Genomic DNA, 15,338 nt, shown 5'->3' with positions numbered 1-15,338 from the left:
CTGCAAAACGCGAATGCAGCAAGAGATTGCTCTGCAACGATGGGTCGCTGATGCTTTCTAGTGCGAGAAGAAAGGAAGTCGAGCATGCGTGGCTGGGTAACACTTGTAAACAAAACAACAGAGTGATCCATGAACTCCCAGCATCCCTCAAAGTGCGTGATTTAAAATGTTTTGAAAACTAGGTCTATAACTATTTTTTCGCGAATATTGAAAAAAAAATGTTTGTAGTTGACGTACCGTACGTCCACAAAGCACCCGACAAACAATTTTAGTCAATGTATAATACGTCCAGTTGGCGTTTAAGGGTTGACCAAGAACATTACCTCTCTAATTAACAAAGACCAAGGTGTCTCCAGCCAGTGCTCCTCATTTTGTGACATTTTGATCTATTTTTTTCTTCAGGGATCATGGAATCTCCAAAAATGTTTAAGTTAGGTGCTTGTTTTTAAGATTTAGTGAAAAATATATAGGTTAAAATTGTAGAACAAAAGGTTTGTTTTGAATATAGAAACCAACCTTTGTTTGGAGAGCACATGGTTGGTGTAATACACGATTCTTGCTCGCCTTTTTATTAAAGCGAGAATTGTTAAAGAATTTGTCATTCCTTTAGGAAGGTTTGGCTAAAGAATTGGTCCACAATGTATTATTAATTTAGTTAATCTTTTCAGATAACGGTGTTTATAATTTTCTAGGCATTAGCCTACATGAGCTATTAGCCTAACCAATTCATTACAAATAATTTAATACTATGGTAGCTATTGTCTGTAGCCTGTAACCTGAGAATATATGTTAAAGGTGATTTAAATAGCCCTGATTAGGTAGTTACCTAATGTTTCGGTGATAAGTTCTTAGAAGTTGATAAACAGGCTACTCTTTTTTTTTTTTTTTTTTTTTTTTTTTTTTTTTGTATATCCTGCATATTTAGCATGACCCAGGACTAGGTAATACCTAATGTTAAGTGGTAAACTTTGACCAAACACCCTATCAGACTAAATTGTTAGCCTAGACCACGTAATCTAAGACTAGTCGAAAATCGGCAACCGGTGCCAGATGAGATAGTAGCCTAACCTTAAGGCTACATTTTAAGTATTTGTGTTTTAAATAACACGTAACTTTGAGTGTTGAAGTTTATAATTCTGATTAGATATTATTCTAAACTAGGAATAGAGTTAAGTGCTAATTTACTTATAAGGTAAAATAACCTAACAAAAAGGTTAGTACTGATAGGATGGTTTTATATAGCCTAGTTTATCTGTAATGCAAGATATAAAGTTATTTTAAGCTTAGCAAAATGAATCGGTTTGCTATGACTTGGTAACCTAGCCTGTATCTTCCTCTTTCTCACTGTTATTCCTACATTAATGGGTCTATAAAAAGCATCATCTTCCACCAAACCTCTTCTCTCCATATCTTCCTTCACTTTACCTCGCCATCTAATTCTCTGTCTCCCTCTCGATCTTCTTCCTCTATTAGGTTCCTCCCAAGCCCTCCTCACTCCCTCCTCGTCATCCATCCTCTACACATGCCCATACCATCTCAATCCTGGTTCTCATATGACCTCTTTACTTCTTCTTACTTCTTAGAGCCCATGTTTCTTCTCCATACATTAACACTGGTCTTATCACTGTGTTATAGACTTTGAGTTTGATTGGCATTTTCTTATCACACTACTCATGCTACCTCACTCCACTTCCCCCGTGCAGCTTTTATCCTACTGTCAACTTCAGCCTCACATCCTACCTCTTGGCTTAAAGTAAATCCTAGATATTTAAACTTTTCTGCCTGTTTTATAATCGAGCCTCTTCTTTCTTGTATTACTATTCTGTCTCTATCTTCCCTACTGCCCAGCAAAACCTCTGTTTTATTCACATTCTCCTTTAAGCCACCCCTCTGTAAAGTCTCCTGCCACTCTCCAACCCTTTTCTGTAGGCCCTCCTCATTTTCAGCAGTAATCACCAGATCATCAGCATACAACAACTCCCACAGCTCTTCATTTCTGATCTCTTCACTCAATACATCCCTGACCAGCACAAACAAAAATAGGCTTTATGCTGACCCTTGGTGTAATCCAACGCTAATTTCAAAGTTTTTTGTTTCCCCAACTGCTGTTATTACTTTTGCGCTCATTCTTTTATATATCATATTGACCAGCCCAATCAACTTTTCTGGGACTTTTCCTCAAACACCAAAACATCACTTCTCTTGGGATGCTATCGTAATATGCTTTCTCTAGGTCTATAAATGCACAATAGAGCTCCTGATTTCCCTCTAGCCTCTTTTCCTATAGCTGTCTTACTATGAAGATGGCATCCACCGTCCCTCTTCCTCTCATGAATCCATACTGCTGTTCCCCGATCTTTACAATCTCTCTTAGTCTCTCATCCGGTATTCTCTGTAAAACATTCAGTGCAATCCATGCTCTGTTAGTTTAATTTCCCTGTAGTTACCACAATCCATGACATCTCCCTTCTGCTTGTATATATATACCAATAAACTCTCCTCCAAGTCCCTTGGCATTTCTTTCACTTCACATATAGCTTTTTAATAAATCCAGCATCCATTTCTCTGTACCTAGTAATTTGATCATTTCAATTTGTAACTCCATTGGACCTGGTGTTTTACCATTCTTCAGTTTACTTAACGCTCACTTCACTTCTGTATCTTGTATCTCCATCACTGGTCCCTCCATTCTCTGTGCTTCCCCCATCTCCTCTCTCTCATTTTCAGTATATAACAGTTGTTCAAAATACTCTCTCTATCTCTTCTTAATGTCTTCATCCCTATACAATATATTTCTATCACTATCCTTGATGGCACCCAGTTTACCCACATCCTCTCTGCCTTTTCCTCAAGTTTGAAATCTTGTAGATATCCTTTTCTCCTTCTCTTGTTCCTAGTCTTTCATTCAACTGCTCTGCCGCCCTTCCAATAGCCATACCTACCCTCCTTCTTGCCTCTCTTTCCTCTGCACCCTGTGCATGCCTTACTTTCCAGTCTTTAAATGCTTTTGATTTTCTTTTAATTGATTCTTGCACCTCTCCATTCCACCACCCCTTTTCTCCTCTCGACACTCCATATCCACTGGTTCTTCCCACCAGTTCCTCTGCTTCCCCCACACATATTTCTCTCATGTGTAGCCTATATGTAAGACTACAAACCAGTATATTCAAGGTTAAAAAATTACTGGGCTCAATTAAAAGTAACTTGGTTTATGACTATGTATCCTAGCTAATCAATAAGGCTCCATATTAAAATCTTGTTTAGAATATGTAATAGCCTAACCGGATTATGTAGGAATCCCTTTGTAAAGTGAATATATCCTTCTGTTAGCCTAGAAACAATATGGCCTAGTATCAGACGAGGGTAGGCTAGGTTCCAATAATATAAGTTACTGCTTACACTAGGGATGAACAAAACCTAATGTACCGTATATACAATATCTCACTGTTTTATTATATATAATAAAACAGTGAGATATTGTATATACGGTACATTAGGTTTTGTTCATCCCTAGTGTAAGCAGTAACTTATAATAACTGGAACCCTCTGAAAAATCCTTTATAGTTAGCTTAACATTTATTATACTAGAGATATGTATTAACCTAAGCATATGAAAAAGTGGCTTGGGTTAGTTAAACAGGTTAGTCATAAACTAGCTTGAGTGGTATTGATTGGTATTATTATTAAAAAGGGTTAAATTTAAGTAATGGAGACAAAGCTAATCTAAACCTCAAAAGGTTTAAGTTAACATAGATATTTTATAAAATGTACTCAAAATGTACACTTGTAGTCAAATTGACCTGTAAAATGAGATTTACTATTAGTAAATATTTACATGTGTCCATGGTTAAAAATAATTTATAAATTTTCTTATAGCAACTTGGTTTTTTTTCACTACAGGGCCTTCTTAAGACATGACCCTCAGTTAAAATTTTCCGTAGGAGAGTTGCTCAGTATGTTTATTGCCAGTGGGCACGGCCCATACCACCTGCCACAAACATAATTCCCTGTAATAATCAGGGCAAATTTGGTTGGTTGCCAGATATGTGTGAAATTTGTAGCATGCTCTTGACAGCAAGATTTAAGGATATAACTGGCTGCTTTAGGCTGTCTCGATTGGTCCTAGGGTTCAGCAGGGGTGAAGAACAGGAAGATTATATCTATCGGCAGTATATACTCAACCCCTATCTGAAGATCCATATTCAGGCCAAAACTGCAACATCAGTCCCCACTACTCCCCAGGTTCATCTTGTGGAGGGAATAGAGGAATCCTCACTTGGAGGGGAATTGCTTTAGGATTATGAGGGAGATATTGATACCGAAAGAACCTTGATCCCAGAAGGATGAAGGACACAATTTCCAACTAGCCATGGGGGAAACATTAAAGAAGTAAGTCAATTCCCCTTGCAGCTTTCAGAAGCTGATCAGGATCCTTCCCTCAAAAGGGATACAAGGTTCCACCTGAACCCAGTGGAAATGACAAAAGTTTCAGAGGATTGTAGTAATTCACCCAGGACCTCTGCCTCCTGGGGAACAGCAGCTGCAGCTCAGCTGTAGATACTCAGTCAGGTTACGCAAGCTCCCCCAAAAGGGATATGCAGTTTGCGGTATTTGATCAGTTCCGTAAGGAAATAATGAGTAACATCAAAGATGCCTTTGCCATTGAGTGGCAACAGATAATGGACATACTGCACGATTCTTAGCAAGAAATTAAAGAAATCAAGTCAGTAATGTATGCACCAAAATGTAAACGCCTTGCATCCTGCTACAGAATAGGTAGAGTGGAAACCAAATCTACCCAAACAAGAGCTAAGGGTACAATCCCAACTGGAACCAACAAAGTGGCCAGTTCAGTTTATGAGTCTAACGATCAAAACGTAACATAGACTCCACAATCCTACTCTGATGCTGATAATCCCTGGCGAGATGCCTCAATGTGCATTTTCTTTCCAGATGGTCAGTATCTCATCAGTGAGAGAAAGACCATGATAGAAGTAGTACATGTTGAGTTTAGAGACAGGGCAGCATTTCCTAATACAGAATGGCGCATGATATCACCTTCTTCAGACATGGAGAAACCTCAAAAGGAAACTATTTTCTTACCCAGGAATATAGCATTGAAAGTTGTAGATGACACTCTTTACCGGGTGAATGGGAAGTGGATCTATACTTACCAGTATATTATGAATAAAATTCTGGTTGCTCATCATGTACCACCAGCCTTCTGCCCCTTTGCATTTAAAATAAATCATGTGAAGGCACACTTTCAAAATTATGTAATAACTAGAAAGTGGGAACCATTGGCAAAACTAAAACCATTTGCTTCAGTTATCCCAGTTTAAAAAAATATCCACCAAAGAATGGGCAATGCTTCAACTCCCTTCTGATAGGAAAAGGCTCCCCCTTAGATATTGTAACTCAGCAATTTGGTACCCTGATGGGAAGGATATCAGAGGAGACATCAGCATCAGAGTTTCTTGCCAGGACCCACCTCCTTAGTGTCTTAACCTCTCCCTCATTGTTAGAAGTCACCATAAAAAGGCTTCTGGAAGAGTCCAGGACAATTTTTGCTGCTGTGGCTAAAAGCCTTATGAGATCATTATGGGATGCACTCTATGACTTTATAGAATGGAGGTATTGGAAAACTCCAACACTTCCAATGAGACTGCTTTATTACAGTCTAATGTCTTCCGTCAGGACCTGTTTGAGGATTCTATTGTGACTCAAGTCAAAGAGCAGGCACGTCAACAAAATTGTACTGTGTATGCTGTACTAGGAAAAGATTTCAGGAAAAAAACACCAGCTTTGATCAAAAGTCATATAGGCCTTCAGTCACCTCCAATAGTTCTCCTCATAAGCAGTTAGGTGGTCAGAAGGGACAACTCCCACAAAAGGAACAACTTACTCAGCAGAGGGTACATCCTTTTCACAAGGTCCAAAAACCAATTTCTAAAGGAAAAGCAACACCTGGAATGTCCATCAAGGGCAAATGCAGAGGAAGAGAGGGATACCAATAGGAATTGCTTGGTCGGGGGTCGGCTTCAAAGATTTCACAAGGAATGGAAGTCTTCTTCTTGGGGACTCAGCATTATTCTCAATGGGTGGGGGTTTAAATGGTCTCATCCCCCACCCCCAACTTTGAAATGGTTCTTTCAAAAACCACACCCCTCTGTAGAAGATTATGCGCAGAAGGCCCTGTTTAAAGGAGCCATAGAGAAACATTCATATATTCGTCACTAAGCATGTCTCTTCAGTGTTCCCAAAAAGGATTTCTCAGAACAAAGAGCGATCCTCGACCTATCGATATTGAACAAGAACATTGTTTGGCAAAAGTTTCGAATGACTACCGTTGCTCAAGTACCCTACTTTCTGTAGATCTGAAAGATGCATACTGGCATGTCCCAGTTGCTGTTCCCTTCCGCCCCTTCCTAGGGCTCCGGATAGGGAAAAATATGGAAAGATTCAAAGTCATGCCTTTTGGGCTAAACTTTGCCCCGAGAATCTTTACAAAATTGGTTACAGTAGTTGTCTGAGAACTCAGGAAAGAAGGAATATACATCTAATAGCTTATTTAGGCGATTGGATAATTTAGGGGGCCACAAGAAAAAAGTGCTTGAAAAACCTAAGAGCAGTGGTTAACAGACTCCAGTCAAAAGGTTTTATAAAAAAAAATTGGAAAAAATCCCAGCGACACACCCAGCAGACAGTTTCAGTAGTTGGGAATGTGTTGGGGTACTGTTCACGGCCTTTTGTATCTCTCCCTCAAAACACAGAAGAGAATAAGGAAAAGCATCAAAAGGTTCCTGACACAGCCCATTGTTTCCAGACGGCGGTTAGAACGGATGATGGGTCTGCTGCAGTTTGCATCAGTAACAGATCTAATACTCAGATTGCAACCAAAAAACGCAAACAAATTTTGGCTGTCACATGCAAGAAAAAAGATACTTGACAAATCTTATAAAATGAATCAGAACATTGGGGAGATAATTTGGCCATGGACCCCAAAGGAATCTCTGGCAAAACAGGTCACCCTGACTCTTCCATCCATAAAAGTGGCAATACACACAGATGCCTCATTGTCAGGTCGTGGAGGACATCGGGAGGATCGTCAGGTGGCAGGGGAAGTGGTCATATCGATTTCCTAGAGCTGGTGGCTGAAGTTTTGTCGTTCAAGAAACTCAAACCCCAGGAAGAGACACATTTTGTGGGCCCTAGACAACATGACTACAATGTCCTGCATCAAGAAATTGGGATCAAGCTCACCTCCTCTCTATACCTTTGGTGGGCACAGGTAAAGAAGTGGCATTTGTCTGCAATTCACCTTACAGTGTCTCTCAAGGTAGTAGCAGACTCTTTGTCAAGGAAGACGACAGCCTCAACAGGGTGGACATTGGACAACCACTCTTTTCAAACAATAAACAACCTACTTCCACAAACGAAAGTGGACCTGTTTGCCACATACAAAAATCACAAACTCCCAGTATGTGTGTCCCCGAATTTGGACAGTCAAGCAACAGCAAGAGATGCCTTCCTACAAGACTGGAACAACTGGAAGACAATATAACTTTTTCCTCCATTGTCCCAGATTTCGAAGGTTTTGAACAAGCTCCTAACCATCAAAGGAACAGCTTAACCTAATAACCCCAAAGTGGCCAAACATGCAATGGTTCCTATTACTTCAACAACAGGCGAAGAGATCAATTTCAATACCGCCTGCTGTACTATCCCAGAAACTAGGAGGGAAAGTCGTTTACGCATCCTCCTTTCTAAGCCAAGACCTTCACATGTGGATTTTTTAACCCTTAAACGCCGAGCCGGTATTTCCGAAAGTGTCTCCCGTATGCCGGCGGCGTTCCCGAGTGAGCGCCGAAGCGGAAAAAAGTTTTTTTCAATAAATCACAGCACGCTTAGTTTTCAAGATTAAGAGTTCGTTATCGGCTCCTTTTTTTTTTTGTCATTGCCTGAAGTTTAGTATGCAACCATCAGAAATGAAAAAAATATCATTATCATATATAAATACTGGAATATATGACAGCGCAAAAAAAATTTCATATATAATTGTATACAAATCGCATTGCACTGAGCAAAAGGTTAAAGATAATTAGTTAATTATTTTTTCGTTGTATTTTACACTAAATTGCGATGATTTTGGTAAATAACAAATTATAAAACGATCAAAGCAACACAGAAAATATCACAATATGATGCATGAATTTGTAACGTGCGGACATAAAAAAAGTAGTTTTCAAAAATTCACCATAAATCGAAATATTGTGCTAGAGACTTCCCGTTTGTTGCAAATGAAAGTAATTGATTGAATATTACTAGACTGTAAGTGTTATAGCTTATAATTGCAGTTTTCGACCATTTCGGTCAAGTCAAAGTTGACCGTAGGTTGAAATTTTGGCACTTATCGTGATTTATATAAAAATATTTCAAAACTGATAAAAGCTACAATCATGGGTTATTTTGTTGCATTCTACATGAAATTGCGCACATTTTCATATATAAAACTTTATGTAACGGCTAATATAAAACGGTGCAAACATTATGACAATCGGACAAAAAAATTTCTGATTTTATCGGAAGAGTTACCGCGCGGACGTAAGGAAAAGTTTTTTTTTTTTCATAAATTCACCATAAATCGAGATATTGTGTTAGACTTCCAATTTGTTGCAAAATAAAGGTAAATGATTGAATATTACTAGAATGTAAGAGTTTTAGCTTACAATTACGTTTTTCGACCATTTCAGTCGAATCAAAGTTGAATGAAGGTTGAAATTGTGGCACTTATCGTTATTTATATGAAAATATTTCAAAACTGATAAAAACTAAAACCATGGGTTGTTTTTTGTTGTATTCTACATGAAATTGTGCAAATTTTCACATATAAAACTTTATGTAACGGCTAATATAAAACGGTGCAAACATTACGACAATCAGATGAAAGAATTTCTGATTTTTTCAGCAGTTACCGCGCTGACGTAAGGAAAAAGTTTTTTCAAAAATTCACCATAAATCGAAATATTGTGCTAGAGACTTCTGTTTATTGCAAAATGAAGGTAAACGATTGAATATTACTAGAATGTAAGAGTTTTAGCTTACAATTGTGTTTTTTGGCCATTTCAGTCGAGTCAAAGTTGACCGAAGGTTGAAATTTTGGCACTTATAGTGATTTATATGAAAATATTTCAAAACTGATAAAAGCTACAACCATGGGTTGTTTATTGTTGTATTCTATATGAAATTGCACACATTTCCATATATAAAACTTCATGTAACGGCTAATATAAAACGGTGCAAACATTACAACAATTGGACGAAAAAATTTCTGATTTTTTTCGGAAGAGTTACCGCGTGGACGTAAGGAAAAAAGTTTTTATCAAATATTCACCATAAATCGAAATATTGTGCTAGAGACTTCCAATTTGTTGCAAAATAAAGGTAAATGATTGAATATTACTAGAATATAAGAGTCCTAGCTTACAATTCCGTTTTTCGACCATTTTGCTCAAGTCAAAGTTGACCGAAGGTTGAAATTTTGGCATTTATCGTTATTTATATGAAAATATTTCTAAACTGATAAATGCTACAACCATGGGTTGTTTTTAGTTGTATTCTACGTGAAATTGCGCACATTTTCATATATGTAAAACTTTATGTAATGGCTAATATAAAACGGTGCAAACTACAAAAATCTGACAAAAAAATTTCTGATTTTTTCGGAAGAGTTACAGCATGGACATAAGGAAATTTTTTTTTTTTCAAAAATTCACCATAAATCGAAATATTGTGCTAGTGACTTCCAATTTGTTACAAAATGAAGGTAAATGATTAAATATTAATAGAATATAAGAGTTTTAGCTTACAATTGCCTTTTTCGACCATTTCGGTCGAGTCAGAGTTGACTTAAGGTTGAAATTTTGGCACTTATTGTTATTTTTATGAAAATATTTCAAAACTGATAAAAAGCTACAACCATGGGTTGTTTTTTGTTGTATTCTACATGAAATTGCACACATTTCCATATATAAAACTCTATGTAATGGCTAATATAAAATGGTGCAAAAATTATGTCAAAATGACGAAATAATTTCTGTGATGTGTCGCTGATGCTTCTTAGTGCGAAAAGAAAGAAATTCAGGCATGCGTGCCTGAGTAACGCTTGTAAACAAAACAACAGCTTGATTCGTGAACTCCCAGCATCCCTCAAGGTGCGTGATTCAAAAGTTTTCACCAAGTGGGCGAATTTTAAAAAAATTTTACGTCGACGTATGTATCATGTCAATAAAGCACCCAACAGACAATTTTCGTCGACATTTAATACGTCCAATAGGCGTTTAAGGGTTAATATGATTTGCCGTGAAAACTACTCGCCCAATATTGCTAGGTACCTGGTGCAAAGACTACGAACATCATCTATTCGGCAATACCAGTCCGTATGGAAAATATGGTTAGATTATATCCATACTGAGAGCCCAATCGAGATTTCTATAGAAACACTTCTAAATTTTCTTATATACCTCTGAAGACAAGCATCTTGCAGTCACAACAATTAGGGCATAGAAGGCAGCGTTAACAAAACCCTTGCTTTATGGATACAGGATTAATTCCAGCATAGAAGTTGTCATTTCCCTTCTGCAGTCTTTTTCTCTACAAAGGCTCGCTCCGGAAAGACTTCCAATTAGTTGGTCCCCGAATAAGGTACTTAAACTTTTATGTAATCCTCAATTCAACGGACCTAACACAACCACAACTCACATACCTCAAAAAGTGATTTTCCTGGCAGCATTAGCATTAGTGAATTGATCTCTCTTAGACGAGGACAATATATCACGCAAACTGCTGATAATCAATTACTATTGTCCCCTGGTCCATCATTCCTGGCTAAGAATGAGAATCCTTTAAGAAGGAAATCTCCTATTCTTATAAGAAAACTCAGTTTAGCAGACAGAACATTATGCCCAGAGCAAGCACTTGAGGTTTACCTAGAGGTCACGGCAGACATCCCAGAAGGTCCGATTTTTCTACTTCCTAGCATGAATAAACCACTCTCTCTACAAGGGCTAAGAATAATTTTAGTGTCCCTTATCAAAAAGGCTAACCCACATTCCTTTTCTAGATCACATGATATTAGGAAAGTAAGTACATTGTTGGCCTTCTTCAGAAATGTATCTTTCGAAGAGGTCTCTGAATGTACTGGGTGGTCATGAAATGGAATAAATTCAACTGCACTGTGTATCGGTATGTGGTATGGTTAGTCCTGACCCCATAGGCGCTACAGCGGAGAACTAGTGGTCTTCCTAACGGGTGGGTATGCTGGCTATTCCTGGGGAAGGTGCATCAAGACTGCAACCATACCCAGCATGCTTAGGTAAGTCACTATAGAACTTTACACTAAAAACATATCTTCTTGCTTAGTGCTTAGTTTAGTGTTCTTTTTTACCAAAGCTAGTGGCTTGACCGTAGGCCAGAGGTGGTTTAGTTTTAATTTTGAGATGGTTGGGATGGAAATTTTGGGAGCTTAAGTTTTTCATCACCTGTCAATTTCTTTGTAATGCTCCTTTGAGGATGAAACAGCGACTAAGTTATAAAAAAACAGGTCTTGGCATAGGAAACACCAATTTTTTGGTAGTTGCTGTTGAGTCCTCAAAACCCTCCCACTTCCCTGACAAAAAGCTATGGGATTTGGGTAAAGGTTTATCCTGCTTTGACCGACAGAGTAATGGTTCTTGGTCTTTTAACTGGCCTGATCATAAAACAAGATGGCCGATGCACATATGCAATAGTCGCTTCTGCAGTTTTGACGTAGGAAACTGGGTACAGCTTTGCTGAAGACGAGACAAAAGCCTTCTTGTCTTTGAGTCCATTATACTCTATCACGTGTCATAGTGTTTATCATTATTGCATAATACCTGGCTACAAGACCAGGCTAAAAGATTTTTCTTTGATATTAGTCTAGTCACCATGGGGCGCTGGCACACACCGTGGAGGGTAACTCCTTTGAGACTCAAAAGCGACTACCAAAAATATTTTTCATAAAGAGATGTACTATAAAGACCAGTTTTCGCTGTTGGGTGCACTTATGAAATAAGTTGCACACTCAGAAAGGAAAATGGTGGTAAAGAGGACTCAACATCTGGATTGTGTCAATACAATTGCTATTGCAGAAAAGACTTGATATAAAATAAAGGGTGTTTGTATAATGAAACCAATTATTTCTAATAAATTTCTTAATGAATGCTTAACAACAATGCACAGATGATGATGATCAAATTTTGTTTGTATTTACATCTAAATATGTAATAAGAAAATGTTTATCTAGAGCATCTGAGATCAAGTTAGTTTTGTGTAGGTAAAGTAACTTGAATTAGTTGAGATACATGTTATTCCTCTGATATGTATTTAGTATTTTAGGTTGCATGAGCTCAGGATTAGTTTGAGCTTTTATTACTGAATGGCTTTTCACTTTATTATTTCAGGATGGGAAACCAAATATAAAAAAATTGGTAGCTAACTTGCCTAACCAAGACAGCAAGTAGAAAACTTGATCATGTGGAAGATAGTAAGCTGAAGTCCCGACAAAATATTACAATTTATTCCCAGTGCCTTTAAAACCTTTGCAAGTGGAAACCAGATACCTTGTACCTATATGTATTGATGGACTCAACTACGTAGTACAAAGCAAGTCCCATCCATTAATAGCACCACCACCTTCTTCAAATCCTTGATTATTTTGCTATTTTATTATCATAATTCTTTCATTAGTTTTGGACTTCTGAGACCATTCGTGAGTCTTATTGGTTTTATCCTTTCATACACATGGCCTGTTTTGATTTGTTTTATGGTGAATTTATTTAATTTTTGAGCAAAGCATTGCTATAGTCTAGGAACTTTTTATGGTATATTTCTTTTGGAGATTAAAAAATCAAGTTGTTCTAGGAAGATAAACAACTTACTTGGAGACAAAAGCTCCATGTCTGATTTTATAGGGTGCTGTGGTTGTTGTTACTGTCAAGTAGTGAATAAAAAATACCCATAGTAGTATGAGTCTTGAAATGGAGAAACAAATACACAGTTATGTATGAATACATATATGTAAAGATAAATCTTTATGGAGAGCTTTTGAACAGATTCCCGAAAGCTTTCTGTAGATTTTTTAAAAATATATATGTATCCATACATAACTGAGGATTTGTTTTTCCAAAGTAATCAATGATGCCACCAAGTCTTATTTCTGGGCTCATGGTACTGGCCTGAAGGTTGTGTTCTTAAATGAGAGTTGAAAAGTTGAGCAGTGTAAAATTAAACATTTTGACAGCTACTTTAAGTGAGAAGAGGCCAAGAAGGGAGAAAAGGTAAGTAAAATGGAAAAAGAGAAGGGGGCTCGTGACTGAAGGACTACTGCAAAGCACCTTTAGTGCTGTGTTGTGTCATTTGTCTTGTGAAATGCTTTGAAGGGTAGCAGTTTATTAATATTTATTTGATATCTTTTCAAATGATGAAAGAAAATGTAAATGGGTCAACTTTGGGCAAGCACTATTTTGCATGTCATCACCAATAGTTTAAACTACTATGTACATGTTTTGACAGTTATGCAATGATTATCAGTGAAATACTGAATTATTCTAATTTGTGACAGCCTTAGAACATGAGTATGAAATTTTAAATGTTCAAGTTTTGCATCCTTTTTTTTTTAATATTATAAATTTGAAAGGTTCAGGTTTTGCATCCTTTGTCTTTAATAATTTTTTGCAAAAAATGTCTGTTTGATGCAAGTTGCAAAATAAATTGCACCTTTTCCACCCTTGTAATAAAGTTGTTTTCAGGATCTAATTAATGACTTGTGTTAATTCCATTAATTCCAAGTCTAATCTTCAAATGTGTTTGTTTCTGTGTGAATCACATTTTAAATTTCATTTAAAATTTTTAAAATTTACATTGGGACAAGTACTTCATGTAACCTTGAAGGAAGCATTGGAAATTTGGGTTTAATATTGGAGTGTTTAAAACTCATCAATTTAATTGACTCGTGTACTAAAATGCACTTTATAGACAGCAAAAAACATGTGTGCTTAGTTTAGTGGCTAAATCATGTAATGATTGTAGCCTGTGGAACATCAGTTATACAGTACAGTATGAAGTAAGCACTGAAATATGTTAAAACATTCACAACTTCATGTATAAGAAACATTTGTTTCCATTTTTTCTTAATATTAAAGGAATGGATTTTAAGCATGGTTTACATACTGTATTTAGTACATTTCCCATTCATTGATTAGAGTAACAAAACCCAAATTTTTTTAATGGCTATGTGGTTTTCTTCAGCTCTTGGAAATTCATTTTGTCACATATAGTACCTGCTAGATCTTTCGCTGTTTTTTCTTGGCTGCCTATTGTAATGCTGTCCTTTCCATTCAATTTACTGTTCATCATCTTAAGTTTGCATCAACGTCCAATAGATTTAAGTATATTTATGCAAAGACAAAATTGTTCTGAATGTGATTAATCTTAATAGATTATGTGATTTTATCCTATTTATTAAAAAATGAAAATTCCATTGACTTCTGTTGTTTTTCCTTTGTAATTTATCCTACCATGCAATTTATTCTGAGTTGCCTGCCTCTGGTACCAGTATAAACTTATGAAACAGAGATTACCTGGCTCAAGAATATACAGATATTTGATTTGGTGTTTTTTACCACCAAGACAGTAAAGGTGACACAACTGATTCAATTCAATATAGTTGTAACAAACCACCCATGCCTTGCCACATATTATTTTTTCATATTTTTATCTACCCATTTTATATATTATTGAAATACTTCATTTATTTCTCTATTTTAAAGCACCAATCTCTGTGTTTGCTGACCTTTTCTTTACTTCATGCACATGTTCTTAGGCACAGTATAGATTATCTAAATTATTAAATCCTGAAATTTATTTGCCATTTCCTAAACTCATTTCTGTAGATTGAACCTCCATACAGATATACTTGCTTTGTCCTTCCTTTGATGGCTAGATAAGCATTTTACTGTATTGTCTTTGTTTTGTTCTTTCTTTGATGGATAGATAAGCATTTTATTGTATTGTCTCAGGAATTTGTACCTTGTGAATGTGATGATGCCTTGAGCTCTTAATACTAATCCATTGAGGGAGTTTTCCCTCCCAATGCTGTGTCCAAAGGGTGGATGAATAGCAGTTGGTTTGCAGGTGACGAGTCACTTGAAACCACAATGGTCATCATTACCAATTTAATGATAAATTTTTGTCCTGTCTGTGAATTATATTACTGTGGCCTACTCTTCAGACCCCACCTCCAATGGGACTCTCTCTTC

General features: G+C 36.8%; 1 protein-coding gene across 1 annotated transcript in view; it reads left to right on the top strand.

The window, feature by feature from the left end:
* Positions 1-14,564, top strand: part of LOC135218299 (uncharacterized) — a 313,398-nt gene extending 298,834 nt beyond the window's left edge. Inside the window, exon 8 of the mRNA XM_064254517.1 lies at positions 12,483-14,564. Within this exon, the coding sequence (XP_064110587.1) occupies positions 12,483-12,542 (60 nt within the window). The 3' untranslated portion in view covers positions 12,543-14,564. The remainder of the gene's footprint in view (positions 1-12,482) is intronic.
* The last annotated feature ends 774 nt before the right edge of the window (positions 14,565-15,338 follow it).

The sequence above is a fragment of the Macrobrachium nipponense genome, chromosome 9 (genome assembly GCF_015104395.2).
Source record: "Macrobrachium nipponense isolate FS-2020 chromosome 9, ASM1510439v2, whole genome shotgun sequence".
Classification (NCBI taxonomy): Eukaryota; Metazoa; Arthropoda; class Malacostraca; order Decapoda; family Palaemonidae; genus Macrobrachium; species Macrobrachium nipponense.
Note: the sequence above shows the minus strand (reverse complement) of the source record. Positions and strands in the feature narration are given on the sequence as shown.